The sequence below is a fragment of the Amblyomma mixtum genome, chromosome 5, assembly GCF_055824585.1.
Source record: "Amblyomma mixtum isolate Tamu chromosome 5, ASM5582458v1, whole genome shotgun sequence".
Taxonomy (NCBI): domain Eukaryota; kingdom Metazoa; phylum Arthropoda; class Arachnida; order Ixodida; family Ixodidae; genus Amblyomma; species Amblyomma mixtum.
In genome coordinates, this window is record NC_143016.1 from 20,488,858 (window position 1) to 20,505,197 (window position 16,340).

A 16,340-nucleotide genomic window follows, 5' to 3' on the forward strand; every position below is an offset into this window, starting at 1 on the left:
CTCTTTGCTGTATAAACTTTGTTTTGTTTTGTAAACCTCTGGCTCCGACCCATTCTCTGGCTTGCGACCAGCGAAAGCTGGGCACCGAACGCCCAAAAACCTCTTGTCACTTGGTAGCTGGTCTCCGCTGAATTTGCCACGCTGAGTCGAGGGCATCTCCTTTGAGTCCGAGACTGCTACCCCCACACGCTCTAAGGGTGTCTGGGAGCTTCCCACTAAAAGTGCGCGAAGTCTGGGTGACACGCAGTAACTGTCTCACTTTTCGGCGGGCACCTCAACCATGCCATGAGGGGAGGAAGGTGGGGAATGAAAGAAGACAAAGAGGTGCCATGGTGGAGAGCTCCGCTGGAGTAATATACGAGGGGGTACCCAAAAGAAACCGGACTAAATTTTTTGCTCGGCAAAACTTCTGTGGTACCGCGTTTTGCCACTAGGAGCGCATAGAACGAACATTCCAGAGTCAGTAAGCCGAGTGCCGTCTTTGAAGGAGGTCAGACTAGTTTAGGCAGAGTTTTAGAGTGACGACTGTTTTGTGTGAACGTCGTTTTTGCAATGGCTGATTTTCGTGAACAGTGTGCGCCGGTGAAATTCTGATTTTTGCTCGGAAAAAAGTTGAATGGAAACTCTTGAAATGTTAAGAAAGACGTACAAGGACGATGCTATGGGGACAAGTCAAGTGTTCCTGAACCGAATCCTGAATCAAAGCAACAATCTTCCCAATGGAAAACTTCAAATTCACCTCGCCTCAAGAAAGCTCGCCAGGTGAAACCAAACCTCAAACCAATGCTGATTTGTTTTTTCGACGTGAGAGGAGTCGTCCATTGAGAATTTGTTCCGCAGGGTCAGACAGTTAACCAGGCTTTCTACTTGGATGTTTTGAAAAGATTGGGCAACAGTGTGCGGTGGAAGCGGCCAGATTTGTGGCAGTCGGGTGGCTGGTTGTTCCATCATGGCAATGCCCCTGCTCACACAGCCCTGCCTCTACGACAATTTTGGACCAAAAATGGCATGACTCCTATTCCTCAACCCTCATACTCTCCCGACCTTGCCCCGTGCTACTTTCTTTGTTTCCTAGAATGAAAAAATAGGTGAATGGAAAGCGTTTCGCTTATGTTGCTGAGGTGAAGAAAAAAACGACGGAGGCACTGTCAAGCATCACAAAAAATGAATTTAAACAATGTTTTGAAAAATGGAATGAAAGATTCGACAAGCGTATCATTGCAAGTGGGGAATACTTTGAAGGAGATTGAAGGTCTGTGCTTAAAATGTGAACAAATAAGTTCAAACAAAAATAAGTCCGGTTTCTTTTGGGTACCCCCTCGTATATTTCAGCCGCCCAGTGATCATTAACGTGCATAGTACTGCATACGGCGCGTTTTGCCTCATCGAGAAGCGGCCGGGTTCGAACCCAGGTACTCCAGCTCAGTAGCCAGGCACCCTAACCGCGGAGACACCCCGGCGGCTAAGGAGCAAAAAGCCTCTCGGAGATAGAACGTAGTGGCGTCACAGGAGGACAGCCTGCCTACAGTGCTACAGTTTCTAGAATGTACTGGCAAGTGTGCCGAGCACTGGCAGCCCGCCGCAGGAGGGGCTTCCAATGACTTGTTTCCAATGGCTGCCAGCAGTCGCCGACATGAAGGACTGTGGGACAATAATCAGGTGATCTGCTAACACCTCCTAATAAACCTCTTGGGCAGATCAAAGACCACCTACAGTTTCCTTTATAGCTGCAGCTGGGCTAGGCTTTAGAACGACTTTGCAGATACCAAAGAGGCAGCTTGTTTGTTTGTTTCCTCGTTTATTAACAAGCATACAAATACACGGGAGGAGACTGTGTATACATCTACTGGTAGAAGTAGTGTGTGTTTTCTTCTATGGTGTTTACAAAGCTGAGCACACAGATCGCAGTGCAAAGGAAGCAATGAAAGAAATAAAAACGGAGATCGGAAAGGCAGGGAAACCTTGCAAGAGTGTACGTCAAAAAAGCCAAATGTAAAGGATGGCAAGAATGGATCAGTTTTTTTCAGTATGGCAGCACCGTGCCCTGTTTTTAGCATTACAGGCTTCCTGTTTGTGCTTAGGGTGGAGAAAGAGATAAGGGCTGTGGTGGCAAAGGAACGTGGAAGAATTCTACAGTGGTAACAAAAAGCATGTCACACAGCAAACGATAACCTCCACTCTCTGTACACATAGTAGTATAAAGTTGCTGAGTGAGAGCAGCTTATGTCTACATCTTTATCCCTAGCTGAAAGTGTAGTTGTGTTGCTCTGTTCCTTTCGGCATATCAACACAGTGGGAGACAGAGAGGCAGACTTAGAATTTAGAAGGAGAGAGGGAGAGGTGAGTTCAACATGACATATGCAGCAGTGTAATAGAAAAGTGCACGTAAAAGATTAGGGCTTCATACATAAATATAAACATGAAAAGAGTCCTTGCCGCTTGCTTACTTCTGCCATAAACTTTTTCATCTACTGACTAGGGCTTGGTAATCAAGGAAATCTAAAAAAAGGAGGCAATTGCCCCTTCTAAAAGAGCTTCATTCGAAAAAATGGCTTCGGGTGTTGTTGGTCAGCACGCTGTTATGAAGTGTAGAAAGCTAAGGACTAATGAGTGGAGGCGACCGGCGAGTCACCAGTATGTGGGGGCAGTCAGACGGTCAATGAGAGACTTCTGTTCACTCTCCCACAGCATGAACCGCAAATGCAAGGTCCTCAGTGCGTCCAAGTGTAGCACCAATAGTGGCGTATATGACACGGCAGTTATTTCTTGGTAGTGATTTTTTACTTTAGTTCTCACATTGAATGAAAAGATTGAGCCAGAAAAGTGCCGGCACTTTGCATGGCTGAAGATACTTTTTCTTTCCGGCTTTGCGTAACAAAGATAGACTTTGATGAATGATAAGTTGAATGCGATGGGGAGTCTCATGCCATAGTGCGGGCAGATACCAGAGTGGGTTTGGGCATTGGGCAAGCAGCACGTTTCAACTTAAAGCACATGTCATGCAGTATATTGCATGACATGTGCTTTAACATGCAAGTTCACTTGCATATGAATGCTTTCTCTTTTCTCGCATTTGGGATCGTATGTGACTTTTTGCAACACTAGAGGGCACGAGCAAAGAAAACAGCATGTTTGAAGAAAAACCCGAACCAGACAACCAGGGCTAGGTTGCTTGCCCTTGAGTAACCAACCGCATTTAGATGAAAGCTTCATTATAATGCTCAGCCTTTCATTCCCACAGTTTCTGCCTGTGGGTCACAGCGTTGACACAGCGTTTTATGATGCCCCACTCCTGTCCAACCTGTTGTTGCAGTGATTCTCCCTATGCACCCCAATCAATGACACTGTGGCATTCTTGGGGAGCCATCCCATATCCAGCTGAAGCAAGCAGCACTAAGTGGTACGCATTTTTCTTGTTTTCTATGAACCTTGTCACCTCCCATGTGCGAGCACTGAAAGGTTGATGCTTCAATGAAGGATATGTCAAGTATCCACGACATGTCTATGTTTCAAGGCTTAATTTTAGTGAATGACAAACACCAAACAGAAACCATTTCTCATTTTGGCCCCTTTTTGCATGAATGTACTAATTATGAAGTGTAGCAATATCACAACACAGTTACCTTCTCTTCGTCCTTCCATTCACTATTACACTCTTAATTGTGTAAAAACTGCGTGCTGTTAAACACTAAGCATGTATCAAAAGGAAGCTAGTAAAGAAAGAAAAGAAGCCCAGTATCAAAAGCTGACCATCAAGCTCCTAACTGGTATAGAATTTAGCAGACGCTTGGGTGGCTTGTCATTGCTCTGCGTTTATATGCATAGCATGTTTTTAGTAAACACTGCATGTAAACAATCTGCTGTCGATGCAGCTGTTCACTTTAAACAGACGCTAATGGGCACATCTATAAAATTGAGCACAATTTGAAATATCCACACTCCTCAAATTGTACGCACACAAAGAAGAACCATTTGTGCCACCTAATTGGAATGGCTGTAAGGGCATGACTTGTTATCAAATGCCTGTGTAAAGTTTTAACAGAAAACTGCTCCATGGCAGTGTCATGAAACCCCATTCTTTGGAACACATGGACAAGAGTCCTTGTAATACTGGCGAATCTGGATGATAAGGGTTCATGCGTGTGTAAATAGTAAAAGACGCTTCAAAAATCTCCCCCTTACAGCACCGCTTCTTACACTAACTATATGCCTATCTCTATAATAATTACACAGTAACTGCCATCTCCGCATATTCTTTGGTTCGTAGAGAAGGAAGAAAAAAGGGGGGAGGGGCACCAAGCATGCATCGCATTAGCCTCCAGCTTGCCTAGGCTTGAGGCCTCTGCATCACCTTCTGCACCATGTTGTTTATTTCTGACCTTTACAAGACCTATTCTCGCTAACCAACAAACAGCTCAAGGAATAAGGGTAAGAGGGGGCTCATGTACAAAATAAAATAATGCTTTAAAGGGCGCAACGGGGAATGAGAAGGGTTGCTTTGCAATGCTTCTGTACTTTTTAAATGACAGCCTGACACCAAAAGGTTTCTGTGTACTGTGTTGGCTGTTGACACCTATGCATTGAGAGCTGCTTTTGTGTGTGTGTGTGTGTAAGTGGGTGGGTGGGTGTCTCGTTATGTGTGCATGCCAGTGTGTTTACACATCATCATATGTTACTCGTCACAGTGACAGGAGCATGTTTACAGAGGGTTGCAGAAAGATCTCAAAGTGGGGAGACAAATCGGCCACAAGATGCAATGGAGCACCATACCATCTTTTCAAAGGTTCTCGTGAGACTTTTTTTTTTGCTCATCAAGAAGGAGGAGTTGCAGAGTAGAGTTTGAAACTGGACACCCTGACAGCGACAAAGCTAAAACTAAAACTTATTTACACAGCTGCAGACATGGAATAAAAGAAACAAATGTATGCTGAACAAGCATGCTGCACCATGAAAGAGAGCATTTCACATGCAAAAGGAGCTGTCGCCGCTCACTGTTCAGCAACAACAAACTTGAACTTTGTCACTGAAGTCACAACAGCTGTTAATCCACTTCTCAAAAAGGCCATGGTACACAGCTGAGGAAAACGACATAGCATGGTATATATAGGCATAGAACCTCCAAACGTGGAAAGAAACTGAGTACACCAAACAGTCTTATGCAATTTCTCTCTTCACTGTTTTTCAACACATGCCCTAAGGAAGCATGTCCAGAACTTTATGAGCTAAGGCATAAGTCATAAAAGAAGGCAGGAGTTACCACAAAGAAAAAGAGATTATAATGGACAACTCAGAGTATGCAGTTGGAACAGACATTGCCGTCAGAAATGCTGCGCAGAATTCAATATAGCAAAATAGTGAGTCCGACACACCACTCCCAAGGGACATGTTCATAGACAACACTTTTCCGCCAGCAGAGCGATGAGCATCAGGCAAATATACTTCACAAATTCGATGGCTTGAGAAAAATGTTTCCCTAGCGCATGATTACACAGCCCAACTGTTTGTTGCCATTTGCTGTGTGTTGCAAGCATGCCACACCTCTACAGGTTCCTTATGCAACTCTTTTGAAAAAAAATCATGGCAACATAAAGAAAACTATTCTTTTTTTTTTTTTGAAGCAGCTGTTACATACTTCCCTAGGCCTGCCAAGGCTGCTGAATGTAGCCTCAAGACCAAAGTGAGAGCTTTCAGCACAGCTGTGAAAAAGCTCGTAAAGAAACAAAATAAAAAAATCGACTCAATAACTATGGCTGACAAGACTTGTGTCATATATGCTGCATGTGCAGGCCACTATGCAGTATGTGAACATAAAATGCAAAAATACAGGCAATGGTGACAAACAATGCAGCAGCGTCATCAACACATTGCGATAACACTGGATCAATAATGCAAAAACGGTTTAAAAAAAAAGGTCACTCTCATATGTGTACCAAAGACAGATGTAACAAGCCCTCAAAAAAAAATCTAAGAAAGAAAAGTAAGATCGGGCACAATGGCTCATAGCATCCATGTCCCCCATCTCAGAGTGCCTTTGATTCTCATGGATGTCACAAGTGTTGAGGAAGACACAAAATGCCTTCGTGTTGTTCACATTGGAAGTAGCATTTTCATGAAGTCTGTACTTGGCGAATCTGCTTTTGAGGTTCTTGATGGCTACATGCAATCGGCGCACCTTCTCAGGGCGTGGCGCATGATGAACAAAAATACAAGCCTTGAAAGCCTGAAGTCCTCTCACTAAACAAATATTCACTGCTCCACAGCTTAGAAGGTTGCTTAGAAAGAATTTCGCCTGCTCATACCACCTTTAAATAATTTGTGCTCAAAAATAGTTCCTTGCATTACGTTTAACTCAGCCTCTCTTGCGCCTGATTTTTTTTTTTTGCGCACAAATACCTTCTACAGATGATCAGCATAACCAAAGCACAGCTTCGTTCCATCACCACATTATGGAAGCATTAAAGCCATGACCAAACTGGCCGAAAAAAAAAGCCACGGCAGGCTTCTACAGCATTGCTGGTGTCTGCTTAAGCAGTGCTGGAGACTTTATCTCGCATGAGAGCATCGAGTGTCTTCAAACACTGCACTGTCCAGGTCTCTTGGATGGATCCACTGCGCAACATGTGCTGTCAAGACTGCATGAAAATGTCATCCGCAGACAACAATACAAGAGCACTCTCAGCCCCCCTTTCTTCGCAAGGGGCACCGAAACAAACACTTCACAGGAGAGGGCGCTTCAGATAGGAGGTTAGGTCCACTTGAGCCTCTTAACTGCAGCCAGCTGTGCTAAAGATGACACCACTGAGACATTCGAATTCTATCACATCCTTATGCGCATTTTAACAGTAAGGGCTTTTTATTCTCACGCACTGCATAGTTTGCCCTAGTTATTATTTTTTTTTTTCACATAATCAGCAGTCCTGGTTGTTTGCACAACCTTTATGCCATGCAGCATTTTTTGTTTAGCCAACTTCAGATGCCCCTTTATGGTGGTGGCTGCAATTATGACACTACCTTAGCAAACCTCAACAGCGCTCCCCCACAGTGCGTTCATTTCAGCGCCCTCCTAGGATCCCCCCCCCTGATGTAGAATAAAACAACTGCCTCATCTACCCATCTGAAGGGCAGGGGCGACAAAGAAAAAGTGTATGTGTTGTGTGTGTGGGCATGTCTCCGAGACTCAGTTGGCAGCCACCTCAACAGGCTGCGGAGGCGGTTCTGCGACATCCCCATTTGCCTTCTCAACTTTGTCTTCAGGCTCGAGTTCCTTGTTCTGTGGCAGTTCAGCGATGACCTCATCAGCCTTCTTGGTGACCTCTTCCACCTTCTTCGTGTCTTCAGGGGCCGATTCCTTCTTGTCATCAGCCGCCTTCTCCTCATCGTCACCCTCCTTTTTCTCGTCCTTCTCATCATCTGCCTTCTCACCATTCACATCTCCATTCACATGGCCCTCGCCTGTGTGAACAAAGAGAGAATGAGAAAACGTCAGTAAATGCCACCACTACTGCGGTTGTAAAAAGCTACATGCATGCATAAAGCAGCGGTATCATATTCGGAGAAAGAGGCACTTGACTGCGTAAAATGAGTATGTGTTTCAGCTGACCACCTATGGTCAGCTCTAAATCATTCAAACAGAAAATCGAACCCAAAGGACACTAAACATTTGCTAGCATTATGCAGAGTTTAAATTAGGGGAAGCCTTTTCAAGTACACTTCCTATTGATGAGTTTTCAGTGTGAGTTCTAATAAATTGAAGTTCGAATTAAACGAGTCTGAATTGAAGTGCTTGTACAGTACATTACCTTGAGGCACCAAAAATATCTTGGAAGAGAAAAAAAATATTTAATTCCCAAAACTTGATCAAAGAGGACATCTCAAAAGTAAATTTTTATTGTAAAGATCACGTAAGAGTTTACAATTTCAGTACAATTCTACTGCATTTCCATTTATTCATTTCTTTATTTACCCACAGTGCCAAGTGGCATTACAGTGGGGGAGGGTATACATAAAAAACGAACATAACATAAGCAGTGTCAGCCACGGAAACAAGTCCAAATTGCATCAAAACAAAAAAAAACAAAAACATGAAAAACACTACTAAAAACGCTGAACACTGTTCCTAATATGCAACAAATGTACATATATATACAAGATTTTTTTAGGTTGCATCAGATAGATGCAGCACCTGATCAGAGTTTAGAAAAGAAGTCAAATGTTTGAAGCCAAGTGTTTGAAGCCAAAGGAAGCACAGGGAAATACTATTGCTGTTACTCCCTCTTCAGTTTAGAGAAAAAAAATGCCAATTTGACAATACTTGGCAGGATAATCTGACAACTGACAAGATAATCTGACAAAGTACATGAGAAAACAGCATGCCATAGATGGGAGTCGAACCCGCGACTTCCGCATGTTGTGTGCAGTGCCCTACCAAATGAGCTACAATTGTGGTTGGCTCCCCCTCCATTACCCCATTTTTATGCACTCATACCAGAAGAGCAGTATCTCAATGAATGTTTTGAATGCTTGATGCAGTTATAAAGATATTGATATTCACACCTCTACATTCACTTAATTCTGGTATTTTCTTCAGTCCTGTGAAATCTGAATGAACTGAGTTTTCTTGAACAACATGGCTCAGCCCATTAATGGCACATAAAGGGAGCACACCATTAGTATTAAACTACTACTGTCCATTCTAAGGAGTTGGCACTCTTACATGCATCTCTGAGTGCTCTTATGCAATATACGTGTGTGCAGCTCACAGATTTAAATGAACATAATTACCATTTGTCAAGTTGGTTGATTTCTGAGGCAGCAGATAATATATTTGATTGAATCTTTCATTAGCTATGAATTATTCCTAGGACATTCTAGTACAGGCAGACAAAATGCGCTTACCCTCAGTGGAAAGCTCCTGCTTCTTCATTTTCTTGGACTTCTTGACAACGCCCAACTGGATCATGCTGTAGGCGGTGTCCAGGATCGACTGCTGCACGTCACGTGGCTCAATCTCAAGTACCTCACGCATGCGAGCGTTGTCATATGTGCTCGGCTTGTTCAGCTTGGACATGAGCAGCTTGGAGTTCTTGTCCACCAGGCTGTTCAGCCACATCAGGAAATATGGCGCTCCAGCAGTGGAGATGCTGTAGCCTGCAAGGTGCAATATTGCCAGCAAACTCTTCTTAGTGTGTGCATACATAAGCAAGCTATTTTATAATAATAAGCTTCTTGGATTGAGCCCTGTGAATTGCTTGTCCGGTAGACACACAATATGCATTCAGCACCTCTCGTACCACACACTGCAAACAAGCTAGCACTTCAAGTGGAGTTATCATCGCTACAGAAGTATATATAGTCAAACCTCGTTACAACAAACACGAATATTACAAATTATTGACTATATCGAACTGTTCCTATATATTTTCAACAAACACATGCAATTCTTACTTCATATATCGAATGCGGTTTTGTATAAAACGGATATATCGAACTGTCGAGGCTCAACCAGTGCCTGACGGCAGGCTTTGCCTACCTACACAAGTGAGAGGTGATGGAGCGGCAAGCGTTCGCGCCACACTTCACACTTTAACTCGCTTTGCCAACAGCGCCACAGAAGACAGAGCGGCGAGAAAAGCTGGTAGCCAAGAAGTCAGCACCCGTCTGCGCCTCTCGCACCACATAGCAGTGCCCCGGAACCAGCGATATGGTCAGTGAAAACGGCGATAGCTTTCGTCCTGGCGTCCGACTTTTTACGAGACACCGCTGCAATGTGAGGAAGCCATCCTAGCTGGCATTTGATCTGCCGCCGCCACCACGTGCAGCAGTGATATGCGGTGAAGCCAGCTTAACTAGCGTTTGTCACTCGGTTTTTTTGGACCTCCGCAATCGCCGCGAGCGGCTTCGAAACAGTGCTAAAACTACAGAAAAAGTCTCTATAAGTTGCCGCTCTTTCGCTCACTAGATTTAGTTTATACACCGCAAGTTTTTTGGAGAGGTTTTATGTTAAGAATTTCGGCTATGTCCAACTATTTTACGATTTTTTACCAGTTCGTTATAACGAGGTTTCACTGCTGACTTTAAACTCTTGTTCACTTAAACTTTAAAGTTTTAAGACTTTAATCTTTATTAAAATAGGATTGCTTTTGATAAAGATCTGCTAATGCTATGCCCTGCCAATTAATATTTTCGGCACATCCCAGTAAAAATAAGCTGGACCAGTCACCGTATGTTTACAACTTAACTGTACATGACACAAAAGCTATGAAAGCAGTTGTAACGCGTTGGCAACTTATTGCACTTGTGCAGCCCTTTACAAAAAAAAAAACAGCCAGCCTACGAGCCAGCCTTGAGGAAACAAGGCACTGGCAGCCATGTGCCAGTACGCCGTGCGTCTGTCTCACCATGTGGCTTGAATTCCTTTGCGAGAGCTGTGGCCATGTCCTTGACAGAGATGCACTGGTTGGTGACAATATGGCGGCTGTGTGCAGCACCTGGCACAGTCAGGGCACGCACGTGCGCCCGTGCCACGTCACGGACGTCCACCACACTCAGCGACGCCGGGGGCACCAGAGGTATGGACCGGTCCATGAAGCGCTTGATCAGCTGCACACATGTGCAGAATCTGGTAAGCAACAGTTACTGGCCCCATGCACATTCAGTGATGCAGTTAAGCCACCACAGTGTGTGGTAACAGCAACAAAACTGAAGAAACCTCCTTAGAGATTGTCCACTCCCAGGCCCGCCTGAAACACAACGCCATTAACTTTACAGCCTTAGTTGAATATTTTCAGTTGTGGACTCGGTCACTTAGGCACCCCCAAAGTCCTAAATCTCTGTTGGGTTAAGAGGTTAGGAGAATCTTCATCCTGAGCTTCTATGACCTTTTGGTCTTTATGAGTGCTGTACGTGGAAGCTGCACTATATGGCTAGAAAGCTAACCATGTGGCCTGAAGGCTTTTGGCCAAAGCTGGCTGTACATTTCTGTACACACCCACTCATATAACATTCCCAGTGGCCAGAATTTTGTTTGGTTTATTGGTTTATGGGGTTTAATGTCCCAAAGCGACTCAGGCTAGTGAAGGGCTCCGGAAATTTCGACCATCTGGGGTTCTTTAACGTGCACTGACATCGCACAGTAGACGAGCCTCTGAAATTTCGCCTCCATCGAAATTCAACTGCCGCAGCTGGAATTGAACCACATCTTTCAGGTCAGCAGCCGAGCACCATAACCACTGCAGTGGTCACAATTTAAATGTTTGTGATTTTGGTTGGTGACACGATACCATGCAGGGAACATACAACCATGCCATAAACACTAGAAAAAATTCATCTTATAAGTGCAGAATAAAGTAATCGTGACCATCGGCTCGGCTTCAAAAAAAAAGGAATGACAAATTTACAGACCTTCCTTCACGACTCAAATAAGAAAGAAAAATTGTGTCTTCCATGCTGCTAGATCACACCCAGAAACCTTCATCTGGTCGCATTTCATAGTTCATGAGTGCATGCGTTAACAAGGAGTTACCTAGCAAGGTGATGCAAACAGGAACCATGGGGATGTTGTGTTGTATAGAAAGGCTGTACTACTGTACTGTACTGTGCTTGGCATACTGCAAGTTGCAAATCTCAGCCAAGCACAGTAAATGCCTACAGTGCTGATGTTTTGTCTTCGCTTTTCTCTCCGCAGCTTCTGTCACTATAGTTACTATCAGGAACAAAAGGAGCAACTGACTGTTCTCCGCTGCACTCTATAAAAGGCATGATAAAATGAAAAATATATGTTCTTAATATTAGTTAAAGACCTGCAGTTACGCACTTTTAACAAAAAATGGGGAAATAAAAAATAATGTGGACAGATAAGGATGAACAAGACAAAGAGGTACACTTGCGCTCAGAGAAGAAACATGAGACATCCACGCATATACTTTCAACTATGCAACTTTGGCAGAGATTAACGGTGCTCTCCTTATCCCTTAAAACTACATTAAGAAGAGCCGAAGAGCCAAGTAAGCCGATCCTTTTATGCAATCTACGCTTCTTACCAGCACACTGGTGGGCACACCATGGGTTGTCTTCTGCAGCAGAGGTCCAATGCAAAGTCCAGGGTTGATGACCACCAGTTCAAACTTCTTCTCTTCTGCAATGTAAATGGTGTGAAAAGAAGCGGAGCTTAAACACTAGTACATATTCTAACAGAAGATAGGGCTGCTGAATCCATGCATGAGCTAAGAGCCATAACAATGGTCTTTCTACACAAACTTAAGCTGGTATTTTCAAAGCAGCCATGAAGTACACTCATAAAGTATGCTCCTTCACAGACTACAGTCTTAACATGTGTGCTGCAGTACAAAAAAAAGCAATGTTTTTTTCTGCTCTTCCCTAGTTGCAGCAGCTCCTGGTGCTGCTGCATGATAGGACTCTGAAAATCATTTAAGCACTGAATAGAAAAATGTTGCTAAGCTTGCAAAGAAATAAAACCTTTTCCATGCTAACTGCAACGCACATAAATTCTTGATCCACCACCATTAAATCACCGTCGACACATGAAAGAACATCTGTTTCTTTCTTGCAATGCCCTGGTTATGTGTAGAGCACAGCTTGCAGCTATAGGCAAGCAAGTAAGCACACAATCCACTCCTGAATTTGAAAAAAATTAAAGCGTGTGCAGAGACACCAGTGAAATGCATACCAGGCAGCTCCTTGACAAAGTCCCATGCGGCCTTCTCCTGGAGGGTCTTGGCCTTGCCATATGCATCCAGGGTGGCAGACTCTGCATTGCTCCAGTCCTCTTCTGTGAATGGCTTGCCTTCACGCTCGCTGAGTGCACTTGCTGGCTGGGATTGGTCTGCACAGTCAAACCATAGACTTGTTACCAACGAATGAAGTGAAGATATTTTTTTTTTTTTCATCAAAATGCAGGATGCAGGGTGAGCACACTGTGAAATCTAGTGGAAAAATATTGAAAGGGCCAGAATGCATGGAATGTATAACTACAAGGCTTTCTATTCTATGCAAAAACTATGGACTGACAGGTTAATTAACAATCCTTGGCTTGTCTGCACAGAATTTAGCAACCCCTGATAGCCAATTGTTTACGCCTTCCAGTGAGCTGCTACTGAAAAACTGAATTGACGAGAATGGCCAGGAACCCAGTGACAGCACTGACATCCAGGGGATGTCCCTGCAAAATCTTGAAAGGACATGCGGATATCCCCAGGAAGTGCGGAGAAACTCCCGCGGACATCCCTCACATATCTTTTTGTCCACATTTTCTGTATCCAAGGGAGGCCCGTAGGAAGTGCCGGAGGATTTTTATAGGCCTTAATGAGGACATGTTGAGTATTGGTCAATTAGCGGTATATTTCTCTGGGGATTTTTATATGCGCAAGAGAAAAGCTTGCTTGGCCAACGTGAAAAACATTCGCAAGCCTAATTTACATTTTCTGCAATTTAGGCATGAAGAAAGAAATTACTAAAGCCGACAAGAGTGGTGTAGTTGCTTGGCCCAATGCTGATTACTTTAACGGGTAACATCTGCACAGCTCACATACCATCACTGCAAACATGTCTAACACCAAGCATATGCGAAACACAGATCAGGCTGCAGAAACGCTACAAATCAGAAGTCATGCAGCCCCAACATATTGAGCATATATATCCACTGATCGAAGAATTTCCATGAGCATATCTACTCCAAACCTACCATCCTTTTGGAGCCAGTGGTTCTTTCATGTTAAGCAACATTAGGTCTGTTCGATTCAGGACTGGTTCTCTGCACTAATTCTGAAAAAGTTCCGTTGGTGCCGGCGCGGTGCAATTCCAGTTTCTTGGTGCAGGTGCAGCGCGTCAGCAGCGTCACAAATCACTGGTGCGGAGATTTTCAATCGAGCACGTGCACGCACAGGCCTTGTCATCTGCTATCCGGTTCTCGTCCGTCGTGGTGTGTTGTGTTGCGGTGCGTCGCGTCTGTTTTTCGTGCCTCGTGGAGTCATGGACTACGACATCGCCGAATCCACTTTTATGGGATTTTCTTAGTCGTCAGACAGCGAAGATGAGGAAGCCGACGTGGTGCTTTCTTTTGCAGCAACACAGTTCGGACAGACCGCAACAGAATCCCCAACTACTACGAAAGCGTAGTAGCTAGGTATTTCGGCTTCGAATTCAAGAGGCTGTTCAGGCTGTCGCGAGAAATGGGAAAACTTCCTTCAGTTGGCCATTGATGTTAACAAACAAAACGTCGGCTGAGCGCGTCGTCTGCTTACGCTGTCAAACACGTGCACCACTATCCTGCACCTCCGTCTCTGACGGTGCCGCGATTCTTTGCACCGAAGCGGCACCACGACTGCACCAAAATCAATCGCGGACGGTGGTGCAGGGGGCGCTGTGAATCGAGTGCTTTGGTGCAGCGCACCGTGAACCGGTTCCGGCGGTGCAGAGAACCACGGCTGAATCGAATGCAGCTATTATTTCATTCAGTTATGAATCTGTGATAACACAAACAAGAAATGAAAATGAGTGGACCATGTTGCAGGTATCTTCTATTAGAAAAAACATAAGCGTCCACTTTGCCATCTTCGTCACGAACATTATGCAAACGTAATGAGACATGATTCAGCAAATTTCCTTAATATCACCCAAATCGTATATCCAAGGGACAACGTGTCAGGACATCTCTACAGAAAGAATCAATATTAAATCAGTGTCTGTAATATCACCCAAACGGGACATCCACCGGATAGCGTATTAGGATATTATAGGATATTAGGATATTATAGGATATTATAGGATATTATAGGATATTATAGGATATTATAAAAAAAAGGACTTGCCATGGACATCCCTCGCAAATACTCAAAGGTATTGGGATGTTTGGCTATGATTTGGATATCCCTGGGATTTGGAGTTGTCACTGAGAATCTACAGAGAACGTTTTGTAGTCTGAAGGTAGCATGGCTGAAAGTTCTTCACAGACACTGACCCGCACCAAACAAAGGAAACATCACATATAGAATCGAGAAGTGCACTGTTTGCTTTCCTAATTAAAGGTTGCCCACCTGCTTCACCATCCCTATCTCTGTAGGCGAAACATGTTCTCAAGTTTGTTGTAAACAAATCAGCACAGTTCACAAGTTGCAGTTTACCTCTTAAGCAGTACAAGTCAAAATACAGATATAAGTGAAAAGGACACTGGTGAAAACAGTAGAGCTCTACATGAGCATGGTGAAAACAGTCAAGATGACACAAGGATGGAAAGAAACTTTTCTCGATGGATAGAAAGAATAATTCCTGACTATGTCTGAGAGTTTTCTGGCTTAGTGAGCCCACTGCAATCACATTAAAAGCCCTGCCGCAGTGGCACAGTGGTTAGGGCACTCGACTACTGAGCCAGGGGACCTAGTTTCAATCCCAGCCACGGCAGTCGTGTTCTGATGGAGGAGAAATGCAAGGCACCTGTGTACTGTGCAATGTCATTGAGAATTAAATAACCCCAGGAGGTTAAAATTACCCGGAGCCCTCCATTACAGCATCCCTCATTACCACAGTCGCTTTGAGATATGCTATACCCAATAAACCAAACCAAACCACAATCTCATTAACAAGACTGACGACATCATCAATATTGTGCCCGTCACCTATCCTTTTAATGTCTGTGCAAACACTTGTCTGTGGATGGTGCCCTCTTAAGAGAAGAATCAAGAGCACACCAATTGGCTATAGCCTCCATGTGCAAATGGTAGGTTCAGTGAGGCAGTGATTTAGCCCTGTCAGTACTAAACCATTCAGCAATGCCAGTCTACTTGTAACCGAAGGCACGAAGACCGTAGCATGACTCATGGAGTACAAAGCAAATCTATCAACTGCAAATCCTAAAACACAGAGTTGCTGGCATTTTTGTGTGGGCTCTACAAGATATCATTTAATGTATGCAGTCAGTGCTCAAGCATACCAAAGACGGCACTGATGGAGCTGGTGAGAACGACCCTCTTGACGGTTCCAGAATCAGCGCAAGCCTGCAGCACTGCCTTGGTGCCGTCCACAGCCAGCTTGAGCAGGTCATTGTCCTTGGAGAGCGATGAGTGTGGTGTGGGTGCAGCCACGTGCACTACGTATGTGCAGTCCTTCACAGCACTGCAACCAGAAGCAAGTTAGAGCATGAGTAATGTGTATCAAATGTAATCATAGGGGCATGCATGGAAGGCAGATATGCCTATCAGTTAAACAGGCATAATCAGATACCCTCCACAAGGAAGGAAAAAGGGAGTGCAGTAAAAGCTTGTTAATTTATACTTTAAGGGGCCGGAAACAATGTTTGAATTACCTAAAGATTCGAACTCTAGAATGGC

General features: G+C 44.2%; 1 protein-coding gene across 4 annotated transcripts in view; it reads right to left on the reverse strand.

The window, feature by feature from the left end:
- Positions 1–1,778: 1,778 nt before the first annotated feature.
- Positions 1,779–16,340, reverse strand: part of LOC149341461 (uncharacterized) — a 142,179-nt gene continuing 127,617 nt past the window's right edge. For all 4 annotated transcript variants that reach the window (XM_089543564.1, XM_089543566.1, XM_089543563.1 and 1 more), the window contains exons 3-8: positions 15,944–16,125; positions 12,686–12,841; positions 12,039–12,133; positions 10,398–10,599; positions 8,896–9,147; positions 1,779–7,452 (exon numbers count right to left, since the gene is read on the reverse strand). In XM_089543564.1, the coding sequence (XP_089399690.1) occupies positions 7,178–7,452; positions 8,896–9,147; positions 10,398–10,599; positions 12,039–12,133; positions 12,686–12,841; positions 15,944–16,125 (1,162 nt within the window). In that variant the 3' untranslated portion in view covers positions 1,779–7,177. The remainder of the gene's footprint in view (positions 7,453–8,895; positions 9,148–10,397; positions 10,600–12,038; positions 12,134–12,685; positions 12,842–15,943; positions 16,126–16,340) is intronic.